General features: G+C 37.0%; 1 protein-coding gene across 5 annotated transcripts in view; it reads right to left on the bottom strand.

Annotated features, from left to right (window-relative positions):
• The window catches only part of SGCE (sarcoglycan epsilon), a 73,324-nt gene that overhangs the window by 15,021 nt on the left and 44,264 nt on the right, over positions 1–14,039 (bottom strand). For 3 of the 5 annotated variants that reach the window (XM_055589746.1, XM_055589747.1, XM_055589749.1), the window contains 2 exons: positions 3,871–4,033; positions 1,288–1,499 (listed from right to left, as the gene is read on the bottom strand). In XM_055589746.1, the coding sequence (XP_055445721.1) occupies positions 1,288–1,499; positions 3,871–4,033 (375 nt within the window). Of the gene's footprint in view, positions 1–331; positions 359–1,287; positions 1,500–3,870; positions 4,034–14,039 lie in introns of all 5 variants that reach the window. The other 2 variants (XM_055589745.1, XM_055589748.1) reach the window with 1 other exon arrangement.

Below are 14,039 nucleotides of genomic sequence, written 5' to 3' on the forward strand. Positions count from 1 at the left end.
ATTCAGGAATACGTGTATGAAAGGTCTTTTCATCTGTTCTCTGGTTTATAGAAATGCAGATTGGGAAATCACATAATATAAATGGCAAGTTAATATTCTGAACCTGAAATATTTTAGGTTTAATTTTTACCTATATAATCTTAGTTTTCACATCTTTTTTATTCTCTACCCCTCCTAAATTTCTCTATTTAGAAAGCAGCTTTCACATGTATGAAATAAACTATGAAAGATGATGAATGAAAAAAAAGCATGACACATGTATGGCGCGTGATGAGCAACTGAGACATGAGAAAGAAATGACAAAGAAAATAACAGGAAAGAAGACACTTACTCTGGTGTTTGCATGTTTCTCTTTTCCCTAGAAACAAAACAAAATTTATGAATTAAATAATAGCATTGAAATTTGGAACATTAAGACTATATGCGCACGGATCTCGCATGAGGTGGAAATGCTGACATTGTTACTATTAAATGCAACCAGGCAGCATTTGCCAGCAGGTTTATGACATTACTTGGATGAGTACACACACAGAAATGGAATACTGATGAGAAACACAGGAAAAAATGGGAAAAAATGGAGATTAAGCATCGAGCTCTTGGAAATAAATTCTATGACATAATGAAATCAGGCTACATGAAAAAATGGAAGAATTTGTTACTTGCTGCTTTATTAATATTTTATCATTTGCTTTGTCACCCTGACTTCCAGATAATCTCGGGAGGTTATTTTAATTGACACAGATGTCCTGAAAGCACTAACTATTCATGAAGTGAAGACTCATTGCTCAAATTATCATTTTATTTTCATTAATTTACTCCTAGGTTTATATATATCTACATAGGTACTTTTAAACATTTAGGTTGTACTGCCTTGCTTGACATCCAGAAAAACTGCAAGAAGAAATCTAACCATCATTTCTGATCAAACTGAGACTGAGACAATTTATTTAAAGTGCAATTACCATGTCAATAGGTTCCACAGTCTCTGCTTACACAGGACGGCTTACATAACCAAAATAGCTAGCCTCAATTATCCTTGGGACTGTTTTGGCAGTATGAGTTTACATTTAGCCTTAATCATTTTTGAATATAATAATTACAACCTCTAGTTTACCAGACTCAGAACTATTTTAATTCATTTGAAAGGAATAAAGTACTGTAGTTTGACTTGAACAAAATTTCATTTACAAGGTGTTTTATGAACTAAATGAAACTTGGGTTTTAATGGAATCTTATATATTATCTTAGAAGTTCTATAATTTTTTATTAGTGTTTTAAAGTACTCACACTCCTTCCCGTCGGCAGCACATAATATAAGCAAGTATTAGAAAAAGGACCAATGCTACTGCCGAGGGCACAGCCAGTGTAATTAGGAAATCCGTGTAATAGTCTCTGCTTTTCAAAGAATCAGAAGGGGGTTTGTACTCTCCACCATCAGGCAAAATCCCTTCTCCACGAATCACTTCCTGATAGGTGGACACTTGCTTTGTTTTATCAACCTGATACAAAAGAAGATAATTACACATGAAATTAATAGTTGCAAATATTATGACAGCTTAAGATCTAGACATACCAAGATAGACTAATTTCTAAAAGGCAGCCTTTCCTGATTACTTTATCACCTTGAACTTGCAATTATTTATGGAAACTAGGAAGAAGTAATAAATGAAAGTTAACAAGTTAAAAGTTTATACTGGCCTTTCTAGGTCCTTCCTACAACATATATACATACATATATATGTACACAAAAAATGAGTACACGTGTATGATTGTTCTTTTTCACTTTACTTCCCCCAAAGCAAAAATCCTCCACATGACTATGCATACTTCTTGTTTCCTAGTGACAGATCTCTAGTGCAGATGTCAACAAACTGTCAACTGACTGATAACCAGTATGCAGGTATGGTTTCTAAGGTTAGTGAAAGAGAGTCAAAAAAGAGAGGGAGAGAGACAGTTTCTAAATGCCTACGACTTTGATCCTCTGCCATCCAGCAGACAGAAGTCATTTTTAGGAAAAATAAACTATTTTCCTTAAAAATAATTTAAGGAACATTCAATGCTATTGCTTCATTAAATTCTATCCCAGGCACAAAAAATGTATAACACTTGTACTATATTAATTTACCTCCACATTAACTGAATTGCTTTCACTGAGCTGCATTTAATTATGCTAAGGGTTTTATTGAAGGACACAATAAAAGAGCCGTGTGAAATTTGTTACTACATTTGTTCCCTGCCTTAAAAAATATTGGGGAGAATTATCTGCAGCATTTTTCAGTATCCTCGCCCTTAAACACCACTTGAAGAATTTTGCTACTGATATAGTACTAGTAAAAACTTTATCTTTTGCCAAGGAATTGATGCTCTGCCTCCTTTAAGAATGAGAACTAAATAACAAATTAACAAATTAACAAATTAACTTCCTCATTTTACCAGGGACATTAGGAGGCTTATTGTCAAACATGACCTTAGGCTTTATGTTTTGGTAAAGTGCAGGTCCTGATTTTCCAGTTCTTTTATATTTGCTCTATTATGCTTATTTATCTGACTCTTATTTAAGGGTCTTGAAATCTTCTGTGGTAAGATGTAACCAATACACACATACATGCAAAAGAAAAAAACAAAAATTCCCAACGTTTCTTTTTATGCAGTCTCACCACAGAAAATGCAGTCTTCAAAGCATGTCATTTTTAAACCTTTAGAAATTAGATAATTTTCCTAACCATGAATAGTGTACAGCTCAAGCACAGGTGAAATGGCATCACCAGGGCTCTCTGTCTGCTGCTCTGGTGAGAGGCATCTATTTAAGTTACGAATGCAGCCACTCCACCTTTTGTGCGCTTTTACGATTAGCACATGGCCAAAACATTGAGCTTTGCAAATTCAACATTCATTGAGTAGAACACGTAAACCACACAGCATCTGAATACTTTTACTGAGTTTGAGAAAACAGAGAAAGAGCATTATCTTCCTAAGGCACATGTGACGTGGAAAGAGGACGCTGGGGCACAGGCCACGGGTGCTAAGTGCTTCAGTGTGAGCAGGGTGTCCCCGTCCCGGATCTGGGACAGGCGCCTGCAGCTGGTTTGCTAAGATATCACGTGACAGGTGTGTTTGTGTGTCAATAACTTTGCTCAAATGTCAACTTTAAACTTAGACCTAACTCCCCACCAATCATTAAGAGTGGACTGAAGTTAAATCTAAAGGTCACTAAAGAAGTAAACCAACATTCCTAGCTTCCAGAAAGGAGGATCAAAAATATAATAGAAATTATATGTACAATATCATATGTATCTGACATACATATGAAATCTTACTCACATGTTCCTAAGTCTTTGAGCATGCTAATTAAAAAGTGATTTGGAAAAATAATATTTAAGGGGTTCTGGGTAAGATTCTAACTTTCCTCTTCTTTTCCTTTTATTCCTTGATCTTTCATGACAATGAGTTTCCAGGACACTGAATCATAGCAAACTTTTGCTTTAGTTTCAGATTTATCATTGCACTCCAGTCTCGTCTTCCAAAGTGGGACAAGGCAGCATATTTGAGGCTTCCCGCCCATGTTACACAGACTCCAAAACTTGACTTAGTAGCCACCTGGATGTCCGGGGGATCATTCAGACCACCTGCCAAGCTAATTCGGCCCCAACAACTAATCAAGAGTAGACTGAGTATAAAAGTGGAGGCACATTTCTTAAATGGAGGCACTGTCAACAGTCTCACCAAAGCCTTAAAAGTCAAGGGAAGTCAACTGCAGTTAACAAAGTAAACCCAGGATTTGTTCCTAAAAGCAGTTCAGGTTTTAGTCAAATGCTATTTTTGGCCACATCACTTCTAGCTACAGTTGCAAAAAACAAAATAAAAACTCACCAATGAAATTTTGCACCAGTCAATGTAAAATTGAGTACGGAATTTTTTGTCACATGTTATTACAGGCTCCATTTCTTGACTGCATCTCAATTGATTCTGTGGATTTTCAACTTCTCGTAAACAAGAAGAAAACGGGACGTCAGCACCAACCATGACATAAACACTGCAAAAATGTGAAATTCTCAGGTTATCCTTTAAGAAAATTGGAAAACACTGAAATAAATCTACCCTGAAAGCAGGATTTATCCTTTTGAATTGAGGGATTATCTAGAATCATCCCTAAGGTAGAGGCCTGGGCTTTTAAAGCAGTGATTCATGTAGGGGCTTCTTTCCATTCTTTCCTTTATTCAACCAATATTTACTGAGTGTTTTGGTGTACAGACACTCTCTTGACTCTTGTTACTTCCCCAAAATTTTTTCACCCTGTATCATATTTTGATTAGATTTGATAGACTCCATTCAAAATATTCTTAAATTGTTTAAATAATATTATCACTAAGATAATTATCAGTAATAATTCTTCATCTAATTTCATTTTAATAAGATTGTGATATTACATCCTGAGGTGTGGAACTGCAGGCAGATCTATTCTTTCTAACAGCTCTATCTTTTAGGCTTTTCTATGGCACAGAGTCCCTACTGGTAGGTGCCTCTATACAAGGTCTCTAAATCTTTATCTAAGAAGCTGATGTAAGAGAAAAACTCCTGTTTGGTAAACACAAATTAGGTGAACAAAATTTATTTTCTTGATATGTATCTTGGCAACTAGGGGAACTCAATTTAATTGACCAATAAGAGTTTCACAATAAAAGAGAAGACAGATAATAGTGTTTAAGTAATCTTGGAGCAGCTTGAGCAGCTAGGAATTTCAAAGGTCTTTTCAAAAGAAAAGGGAAAACCAGAAAATTACTCTAAATAAATATTATTTCTTTTCTTAATGACAGTGCCATAATTACTTATAAAATGGAATAAACCCATCAAAATTCCTGCCATCTTTTTTACAGAAATTGACAAACTGATCCTAAAATTCACATGAAAATTCAAGTGACCCACACGCACACAAAATTCTTGAAGAAGAAAAACACAGTTGGAAGACTCACAATTACCAATTTCAAAACTGACTACAAAGCAATAGGAATAAAGAGAATGTGTTACTATCATAAGGCTTGGCATGTAGATCAATGGACTAGAATTCAGAATCCAAAAATAAAATCTTTAGCAAATTGATTTTGTCACAGGTGCCAAGACAATTCAATGAGGGAAAAAACAGTCTTTATGGTACTTTAGAACAATTGGCTATCCACATGCAAAAGCAAGAAACTGGACCCCTACCTCACACCATATAAAAAACTGACTCAAAAAAAAAAAAAAAAATCAAAAGCTTAATGTAAGAGCCAAAACAATTAAACTCTGAGAAGAAAGCAGGAACAAATCTTAATGGCCTTGGATTAGGCAGTAGTTTCTTAGTTATGACACAGAAAGTTCCAGCAATCACAGGAAAAAAATAAATTGCATTTTATCAAAATTTAAAACCTTGTGCTTCAAAGGGCATCATGAAAAAAGTGAAAAGGCAACCCACAGAATGAAAGAAAATATTTACAAATCATATATGTAATAAAGGACTTACACCTATAACATATAGAAGACTCTAACAACTCCATAACAAAATGACAAATAACCCAATTTTAAAATGACAAAGAATCTGAATATATATGTCTCCAAAGAAGATATACAAATGTCCAACAAGTGCACGAAAAAACATTCAATATCATTATCAGCAGCAAAATAGGCATCAAAACCACAATGAGATATCACTTTACATCCATTAGAATGGCTATAATGAAAGATACAGATGATAGGAAGTGCCCAGGATGTAGAGAAATTAGAACTCTCTACTATACTGGTGGGGATGTAAAATGGTGCAACCACTTTGGAAAACACCCTGGGAGTTCCTCAAAAGATTAAATACAGAGTTACTATATGATGTAGCCATTCCATTCCTAAGTACATACCCTAAGAGAAATTTAAACACATCTATCAAAAACCTTGTACATAAAAGTTCATAGCCACATTCTTCATAATAGTCAGTAAGCAGAAACAATTCAAGTACTCATCAACCATCAAATGGATAAAAAGTAAAATATCCATATAATATCGCTCAGTCGTGTCCGACTCTTTGCGACCCCGTGGACTATAGCCTACCAGGCTTCTACGTCCATGGGATTCTCCAGGCAAGAATACTGGAGTGGGTTACCATTTCCTTCTCCAGGATATCTTCCCGACCCAGGGATCGAACCGCGGTCTCCCGCATTGGAGGCAGATGCTTTAACCTCTGAGCCACCAGGGAAGCCCCCCATATAATATTACTCAGCCATAAAAAGCAATGAAGTACTGTACATACTACAACATGGATGACCCTTGAAAACAATATGCTAAGTGAAAGACGTTGGTCCCAAAGGACCACATATTGTATGATTCCGTTGATATGAAATGTCCAGAATAGGCAAATTCATAGAGACAGCAGGTAAATAAATTGTGGTTGCCTAGGGCTGGGGGTTGTGGTGGTGGTGACTGCTAATGGATGTGAGAAGGGAGTGTCAGAAGGATAAAAATGCTCTAAAATTGACTGTGGTAATGATCGTACAACTTTGTTAATAAACTAAAATATATTGAGTTGTATATACTTTAAACAGGTGAATTGTATAATATGTAAAATATGTCTCAATAAAGCTGTTTTTTAATGAAATGAAATAAAAGCATGGCACAAAAATTCAAAGTTATGTGACTATGAAGCCACACCCTTAATTAACAGCTGTGTCCCAGAGCACACTTACACAGATTCAGCTGGTTGTGCTTTATGTCAAGTTAAAAATTTATAAGTTCAGAAAAAGTAGAAGAAACCACTGGTAAAGAATTCACATGATTAGTGAGTAGAAATAGATTCCATTTATAGGAATATCGCTCATTCATAAAAAAGAACAAAATGTCATCTGCAGCAACATGGGTGGGACCTGGAGACTGTCAAACTCGAATGAAGTCAGACAAAGACAAACATGATATGGTATCACTTATACACAGAATCTAAAAAATAGTACAAATGAACTTACTAATAAAACAGAAATAAAGTTACAGATGTAGAACACAAACTTATAGTTACTGGTGGGAAAGTGAAGAGCGGGAGAAGGCATAAATTGGGAGACTGGAATTGACATATACACTCTACTACATAAAAAATAGATAACTAATAAGGATCTACTGCATAGAACAGGACACTCTACCCAGTACTCTGTAATGACCTATGCGGAACAAGAATCTGAAAAACAGCAGATATGCGTATATATATAACTGACTCACTTTGCTACATACCTGAAACTAACACAACATTCTAATTCAACTACTCTGCAATAAAAATTTTAAAAGAGAAATACATTCCATTTAGAACAACTGGTTACTCTTAAGCTTCATATAAAGCCAATTTCTATCCTCTTATTAACTGCCTTGCAAAGACCATATTTTTCCTTGATAACTATGAAATATATTTGTAAATACAGAAATTAAATATTTCAAAAATTGTTAAAAGTCCTCTTGCTTTTATATAACATTGATTTGCATTTATAATTAGTAAGATTTTAAATTAATTCACTCAAGATAACATAAATAGGCATAAGCATCAGTTTTGGGTGCTCTGAAATGTTTTTTTTCCCTCAAATTATAAAAGCAATATAAAAACATTACATAAAACTTGGGATATAAAAACAATTAATTTCTATTACCAAGATCATGATTTTCATTTCCAATGTACCTTGCAGAATACTTTTCAAGTGCATATATTTTAACCTAATTGCAATCATCTCCAAACTATAATTTTGTATCCCACTTTTTTACTTAATGCATCATAAGCATTTTCCTCATAAGCATTTTTCCATATTTTATAGTCATCGCAATTACATTTTTATAGGAATATAATTTTTAAGTGCACATGAATTTATTCATAATTATTTCAGAGCTGGCCACATAAGTTGCTTCTAATGTTTTGATGTTATAAATAATACTGTAAAGATGATCTCTGTGCATATTCTTTAACATTACTATCTTAAAAGAGATGCCTAGAAGTGGAAACATTTTTATGACAGTTGACACACACTGCCAAATTACTTTCATCTCCACTTGGACGATCCAGCAGCTTCACAAAGTTAGTATGTTCCGAACTGAGCTCATCATCACCCTATCCCACCTCCACCTGTCACCCCTTCCATCTTCTTCTCTCTCAGTGATTGGCAAGGGCAGATGCTCAAGCCCCAGCATCACTGACTCCCGTCCTTTTCCCTATCATCTGTCTCTGACATTTGCCCTGAAAGAGCTCTCGCACACACCTGTCCACTCTGTCCCTTCCCACAGTCAGCACCCCAGTTCTAGTCAAGGGCGTGAAGCAGCAGCGCCCTGGCTATGCGCCTGGAACTCAGTCTCCCTCCCTGTCCTCAGGGCGTCTATCTGCAGCAGGAACGATACCGGTTTAGAAACAGAAGCATTTGTATATTTGAAAGTTGCTAAGAAAGTGGTTCTTACAAGTTCTCATCACAAGAAAATAAAAACTAACTGTGAGGTAATGGATGTTATCTGAAGTTATTGTGGTGATCACTTCATAACATATACTTCTACCAAATCTTCATGCTGTGCACCTTAAACTTATCCAATGTTACATCATCAATTATAACAAAACTGGAAAAATAAACAAGTTAATTTAAAAATTGCAAACAGACTACTCCAGAGAAGTAGATATTGGATTAGACTTGTAGTTTAAAAAATAGGTATTCATTGTTTTTTGTTTTTTTTTGTACAGCCAGTAAGTTTTAACATCTTGGCTTTTTAAAAGATAAATTTGTATGAGGCCATGTGTAATAATTATAATTTCATGCTATACATGCTAAAATATATTTTTAATAATCTGCTCTTTTCCTAGATCTTTGATACGCAGTTTTTGATTTACAGCTATTTTGACAGGCTAGCTTTTTGGTAGGCAGAAATTAAAAATTTTTATGAAGAGAAATGAGGATGATCTTTACATTTATGATCTTAGCCATGCTTTCAAACTTTCAAACATATGTAAACAGATGGCATGGCAGTGTATTATCAAGTACAAGGCTCTCAAGCAAATGTTAACAAAACATGGTGACTCACAATCTTAGGAATTGAGTACTCGAAATAAATCTTGCTCCTCTGAAGAATCTTTTTCTTCCAATTTGAACAACTCAATTTCCCTTGAAGTAAAACCCATTTACTATGGTCTTCACGCATACAAAGTGCAGAACCATGTTACAGGTAGAAAAAGTATGTCAAAACTCTCCTGCTTTTCCAGCAACAGTCAGATAAACAGATCCAATGATTATATTGCTTACCTAGTTGTCCAAATGATGAATGTATTTTATTCGTGATTTTATGTATATAAGAGACAGAGGACGGTTTAGAGAAGAAAGTGTCCAGGTACGTTACATGCTACCTGGTAACTCTTAAAAATATATGTTGATTCTTGCCTCTGTTCACTTCTCTGTTCTGTGCATATCAGTCAGTTAAAAAATAAGATGAAAAACAAAGAAGACATAAAACTAAATACAGCATCTAATTCAGAACAAAAAATAAAGAATAAAGGTCATTTCTAGACTCTACTTCTACTACTGTTTGTCACTCCTCTTTACCCAAGAAGGGAAGAATGATCTTATCAACTGGCACCCAAGACTCAGACCTTTCTGGGGGATTTTGTGGGAGGATTTTCTTGCTTGAAGAAAGGAGGCATTTGGGTTTGATCTACTCTTTTAGCTTGTGCAGTTCAGGGGGGCTCAGCAGGCCTACTTGCTAAAATGAAAATGTTAACATACACGATTGTTTGCAATGTCCCTAGTGCTACACAAGATAAAATCCAAACAGTTCTTCCTGGAGTACGAGGTCTTAACATGGTCTGGTCTTTACCTCTTTGGTCATTATTATTTGTGGGTCCCTGTCCCCCATTTGCACACACAAAGCAACTTTCCAAATCTACCTGGCTTCTTCCCACCTAATGGCTCTTGCTCAAGCTGCTCCCTCTCCCCAAACTCTCCCTTTATCATTTTTTGAGCTGGCTAATTTGTTCATTTCAGTTCAGTTCAGTCACTCAGTCGTGTCCGACTCTTGGCGACCCCATGGACTGCAGCACACCAGGCTTACCTGTCCATCACCAACTCCCAGAGTTCACCTAAACTCATGTCCATTGAGTCAGTGATGCCATCCAACCATCTCATCCTCTGTCTTCCCCTTTTCCTCCCGCCTTCAATCTTTCCCAGCATCAGGGTCTTTTCAAATGAGTCAGTTCTTCACATCAGGTGGCCAAAGTATTAGAGTTTCAGCTTCAGCATCAGTCCTTCCAATGAACATTCATGACTGGTTTCCTTTAGGATGGCTAATTTGTACTCGTATTTTAAATCTCATCTCCTCTATGAACCCTCTGACATGGACCAGAAGTGGGGGAGGAGTCATCTCCATGAATACCTTAACTACAATACATACAACACTGTTTTCTAATTATCTGATTACTTTCTGGTCCCTAAGAGATGTGAGCATAGACTATACTCTTTATTTTTTAAATTTAATTTTATTTTTAATTGGAGGATAATTACTTTATAATCTTGTGATGGTTTCTGCCATACATCAACATGAATCAGCCATAGGTGTACATATGTCCCCTCCCTCCCCATCCCATCCCTCTAGGTTGTTACAGAGCACTGGTTTTGAGTTCCCTGCATCAGACAGCAAATTCCCACTGGCTACCTATTTTACATATGGTAATGTATATGTTTCAACTGTACTCTTTAAATAACTGTACCCTAGAGAGTAATACATTATTCCCCCATAAAAAGCATTTACTAAATGCTAAACAATGGAAGAAAGAAAATAAATCTATGCCTAGAACTTAGAAGAATAGAAATTAAAGACATATAGTTATATAGATACAGAGTTGCATGGATTTTTTTTAATTGACTTATTTTTATATTTATAAAAATGGGCTTATATTGGCTTCCAATTTTGTTATTAAAGGCTCAAAAAGTCCAATCTCATATCATCATTCCCTAAAATAAAGAATAGTTGCATCAAAAATACAGGAGGCACATTATTTAAGAATAAAGGGCTATCTTATAAATCACCAACGATGGGGACTGACTGAGCAGAGCACTATAGACTGCCCAGGACCATGGCCTTGGATCAGATGAGTCTTTGGCAGCCTCTGACTTACATTTTCTTCTCCAAGTGTAACTTCTCTCTGAGCCCTTCACAGGGCAAAAAGCAGACAATCAATTAGAGTGTGCACTCTGTGAGATTGTCTAGAGAATAAACTAGGATTCTCTGTTGCTGACTGAGGCTAGATCCACAGGCTTTGGTAACCAGAGGAAACAGTGGTAGGTTTGACAATCTCTTATGAAAAGTGAGTATATTCTTTAATCCTCACACCCCATCATTCCCTTCATAACCACCATTTACACCACATCACTCACCCTGAGTTGGCAGCTACGCCATGTTCAGACTGAAATATGAACCTGCTCCTCTTTCCACCAGCTTTATCCCAGGCTAAATGCATCCACGAGTCCTTAGTCTCTGGCTCAATGTCAAGAGCAAAAGCAGCCCTGAGACCACACCCAGAGACAGAGCACAGTTGCCCTGGGCTTATGGGTCTGGAAAGTGAAAGGGAATCTTTTCAGGAGGTTCAGCTTTCCTTTGCAGGAGCTTATTCACTCTGAAGGAAATCTTTACCATTGGTTTCTGTTAGATTTAGAAGTTTAAAAGCTGTCAGTGAGGTCTGCAGAAATGAGGGTGGGAAAATGCACATCGAGAAGGACGAGGAGCTTGGGCGCTGTAGCAGGGACTCCTGGTGACTGATATTTAATGCACTGTGGGCTGTGGAAGGGCTGGAGGCTTACTCCGAGGGTCTACTACTGAGAGTCCTCTTGGCCATCTGCTGCGAGTTTGACTAATGTGGAAAACTTTTCAGTTAGTAAATTGTGGCTGCCATGCATCAGAATAGGAAATAATTTAAGGAGATTTTTTTAAATCACGGACTGAAACTCACTCAAAGAATAAAGCAGAACACAGTTAGTAGGTGTTTAATACTTCTGAAGTATATTTTTAAATACAATTTTAGAAAATAAAGTGATGCAATTCCTTTGCATCTCTGACCATATCCTTGATCTTTCCAGTATTTCATTTTTAATGACATTTATAGGCCATGTTACTTTCAAAAGAAAGTACAGAGGCAAAAATTTTAATAAGTGGATTAGGAATCATGATGTTGTTATTCAGTCGCTAAGTCACATCCGATTCTTTTATGACCACATGGACTGCAGCCCACCAGGCACCTCTGTCCATGGATGGGATTTCTCAGGCAAGAATACCAGAGTACATTGCCATTTCCTTCTCCAGGGAATTTTCCTGACCAGGAATTGAACCCACATCTCCTGCACTGCAGGTGAATTCTTTACTGCTGAGCCACCAGGGAAAGCCCCCCTAAAAGTTCAACAAATGAATTAAGAATCATGATATTCACCATTAAAAAGGAAGAAAGGCACAAGAGGTGAGTTAAGCACTGAATTTATTCTAAATTTAAGGCAAATAGGGTAAAAAAAACAAACGTATTTTTGTTACCTTGACATTACATAACAACCAAAGAAAACATGCAAAATGATTTCCAGGGACAAATTTTTCTTATGCAATTATACTCAAGTAGGATCCTACTCCATTGGTGCTCATATAGGTACACTGGAGTTATAAAGTTGGCATTGGGTACAATTTATAGAAATTCTATTTTAAATGACTTACCATATGAATACTTTGTAAAGGTTGCAGCTTAACATTAAATTAAAACTCATGGAAAGCATTTCTAGTTGGGAAGGGATCTGAGACAACAGGGTCCAAATAAATGCCACGGGACTGACAACACATGCCTCCTGCTAGCAGGTGCTGGGGGTCATCAGCTAATGACTAGATTCCCAACAAGTACTTGTAGAACAAGAAATTCTGTTCTTAATTTAGACTCACATGCTCAGGCCCAGCCCTAGACTCAAAAGATCCAGAATCTCTAGGGGGGATCAGAGGCCAGGAACCTAGATATATTTTTAATAAACTCTACTGGCAATTCTCAAGCTAGACACATTTGAACAGTACCGTTTTAAGTCAGAGTTTGGTTTAGAGAGGTGTTAGCTCAATTTAGTCTCTGTGCTGTGCTTAGCCACTCAGTCACGTCCAACTCTTTGTGACTGCATGGACTGGAGCCCACCAGACTCCCCGTCCAGGGAGATTCTCTAGGCAAGAATGCTGGAGTGGGTGCCATGCCCTCCTCCAGGGGATCTTCCTGACCTAGGGAGCGAACCCAGGTCTCCCGCATTGCAGGCAGATTCTTTACCATCTGAGCCACCAGGAAAGCCCTTAATTTAGTCTAGTGGTGGCTAAAAGTGCCTCTGTGGGTGGGGCCTACACTACTGATTAGGGAAGGGGTGAGGCCAGAAGGAAACACAACTATGGTGGACTCTTCCAATGACTGGTTTTCCTGTTGCTTCCTCCAGCATCTTTTAGTCATTGTTTTAACAATCGCTGTGGAACACATTACTTTAAGAAACTGTTGAAGACTCCAGGGACTTACCTGGCAGTTCACTGGTTAAGAATTTACCTTGCAATGCAGGGGACGTGGGTTCGATCCCTGGTGGGAGAACCAAGATTCCATATGCCATGGGGAAACTAAGTCCATGCACTCCAACTACTAAGCCCAGCACCACAGCTAGCCTGTGCACAGCAACCACACATCCTACATGACACAGCTAAGACTCAATAGAGCCAAATCAACAAACATTTCTTTAATAGACTCCACATTTGGAGAATGTGGGAGATACTCCTGTTCATCTCCTCCTATGGTTCTACTTTAATTACTCACTGGGAAAAAGATCCAGGTTGTAACCTCTGAAGTAAAATGTTAAGGCCAGAATTCTGTTTTCAAAGAGAAAGCCAATGAGCAGACAGGCAAGAAATAAAGCAACTGTTTTTCTCCGAACACTTGCAGGTATGCTTGACTGACTTCAAAAATCCATTATTGTACCATACGAGATACAACTGAATTCTGAAATTTGTGAGTTGGACTTTACAGGTCATTGCTTATG

The sequence above is a fragment of the Bubalus kerabau genome, chromosome 8, assembly GCF_029407905.1.
Source record: "Bubalus kerabau isolate K-KA32 ecotype Philippines breed swamp buffalo chromosome 8, PCC_UOA_SB_1v2, whole genome shotgun sequence".
NCBI classification, from domain to species: Eukaryota; Metazoa; Chordata; class Mammalia; order Artiodactyla; family Bovidae; genus Bubalus; species Bubalus kerabau.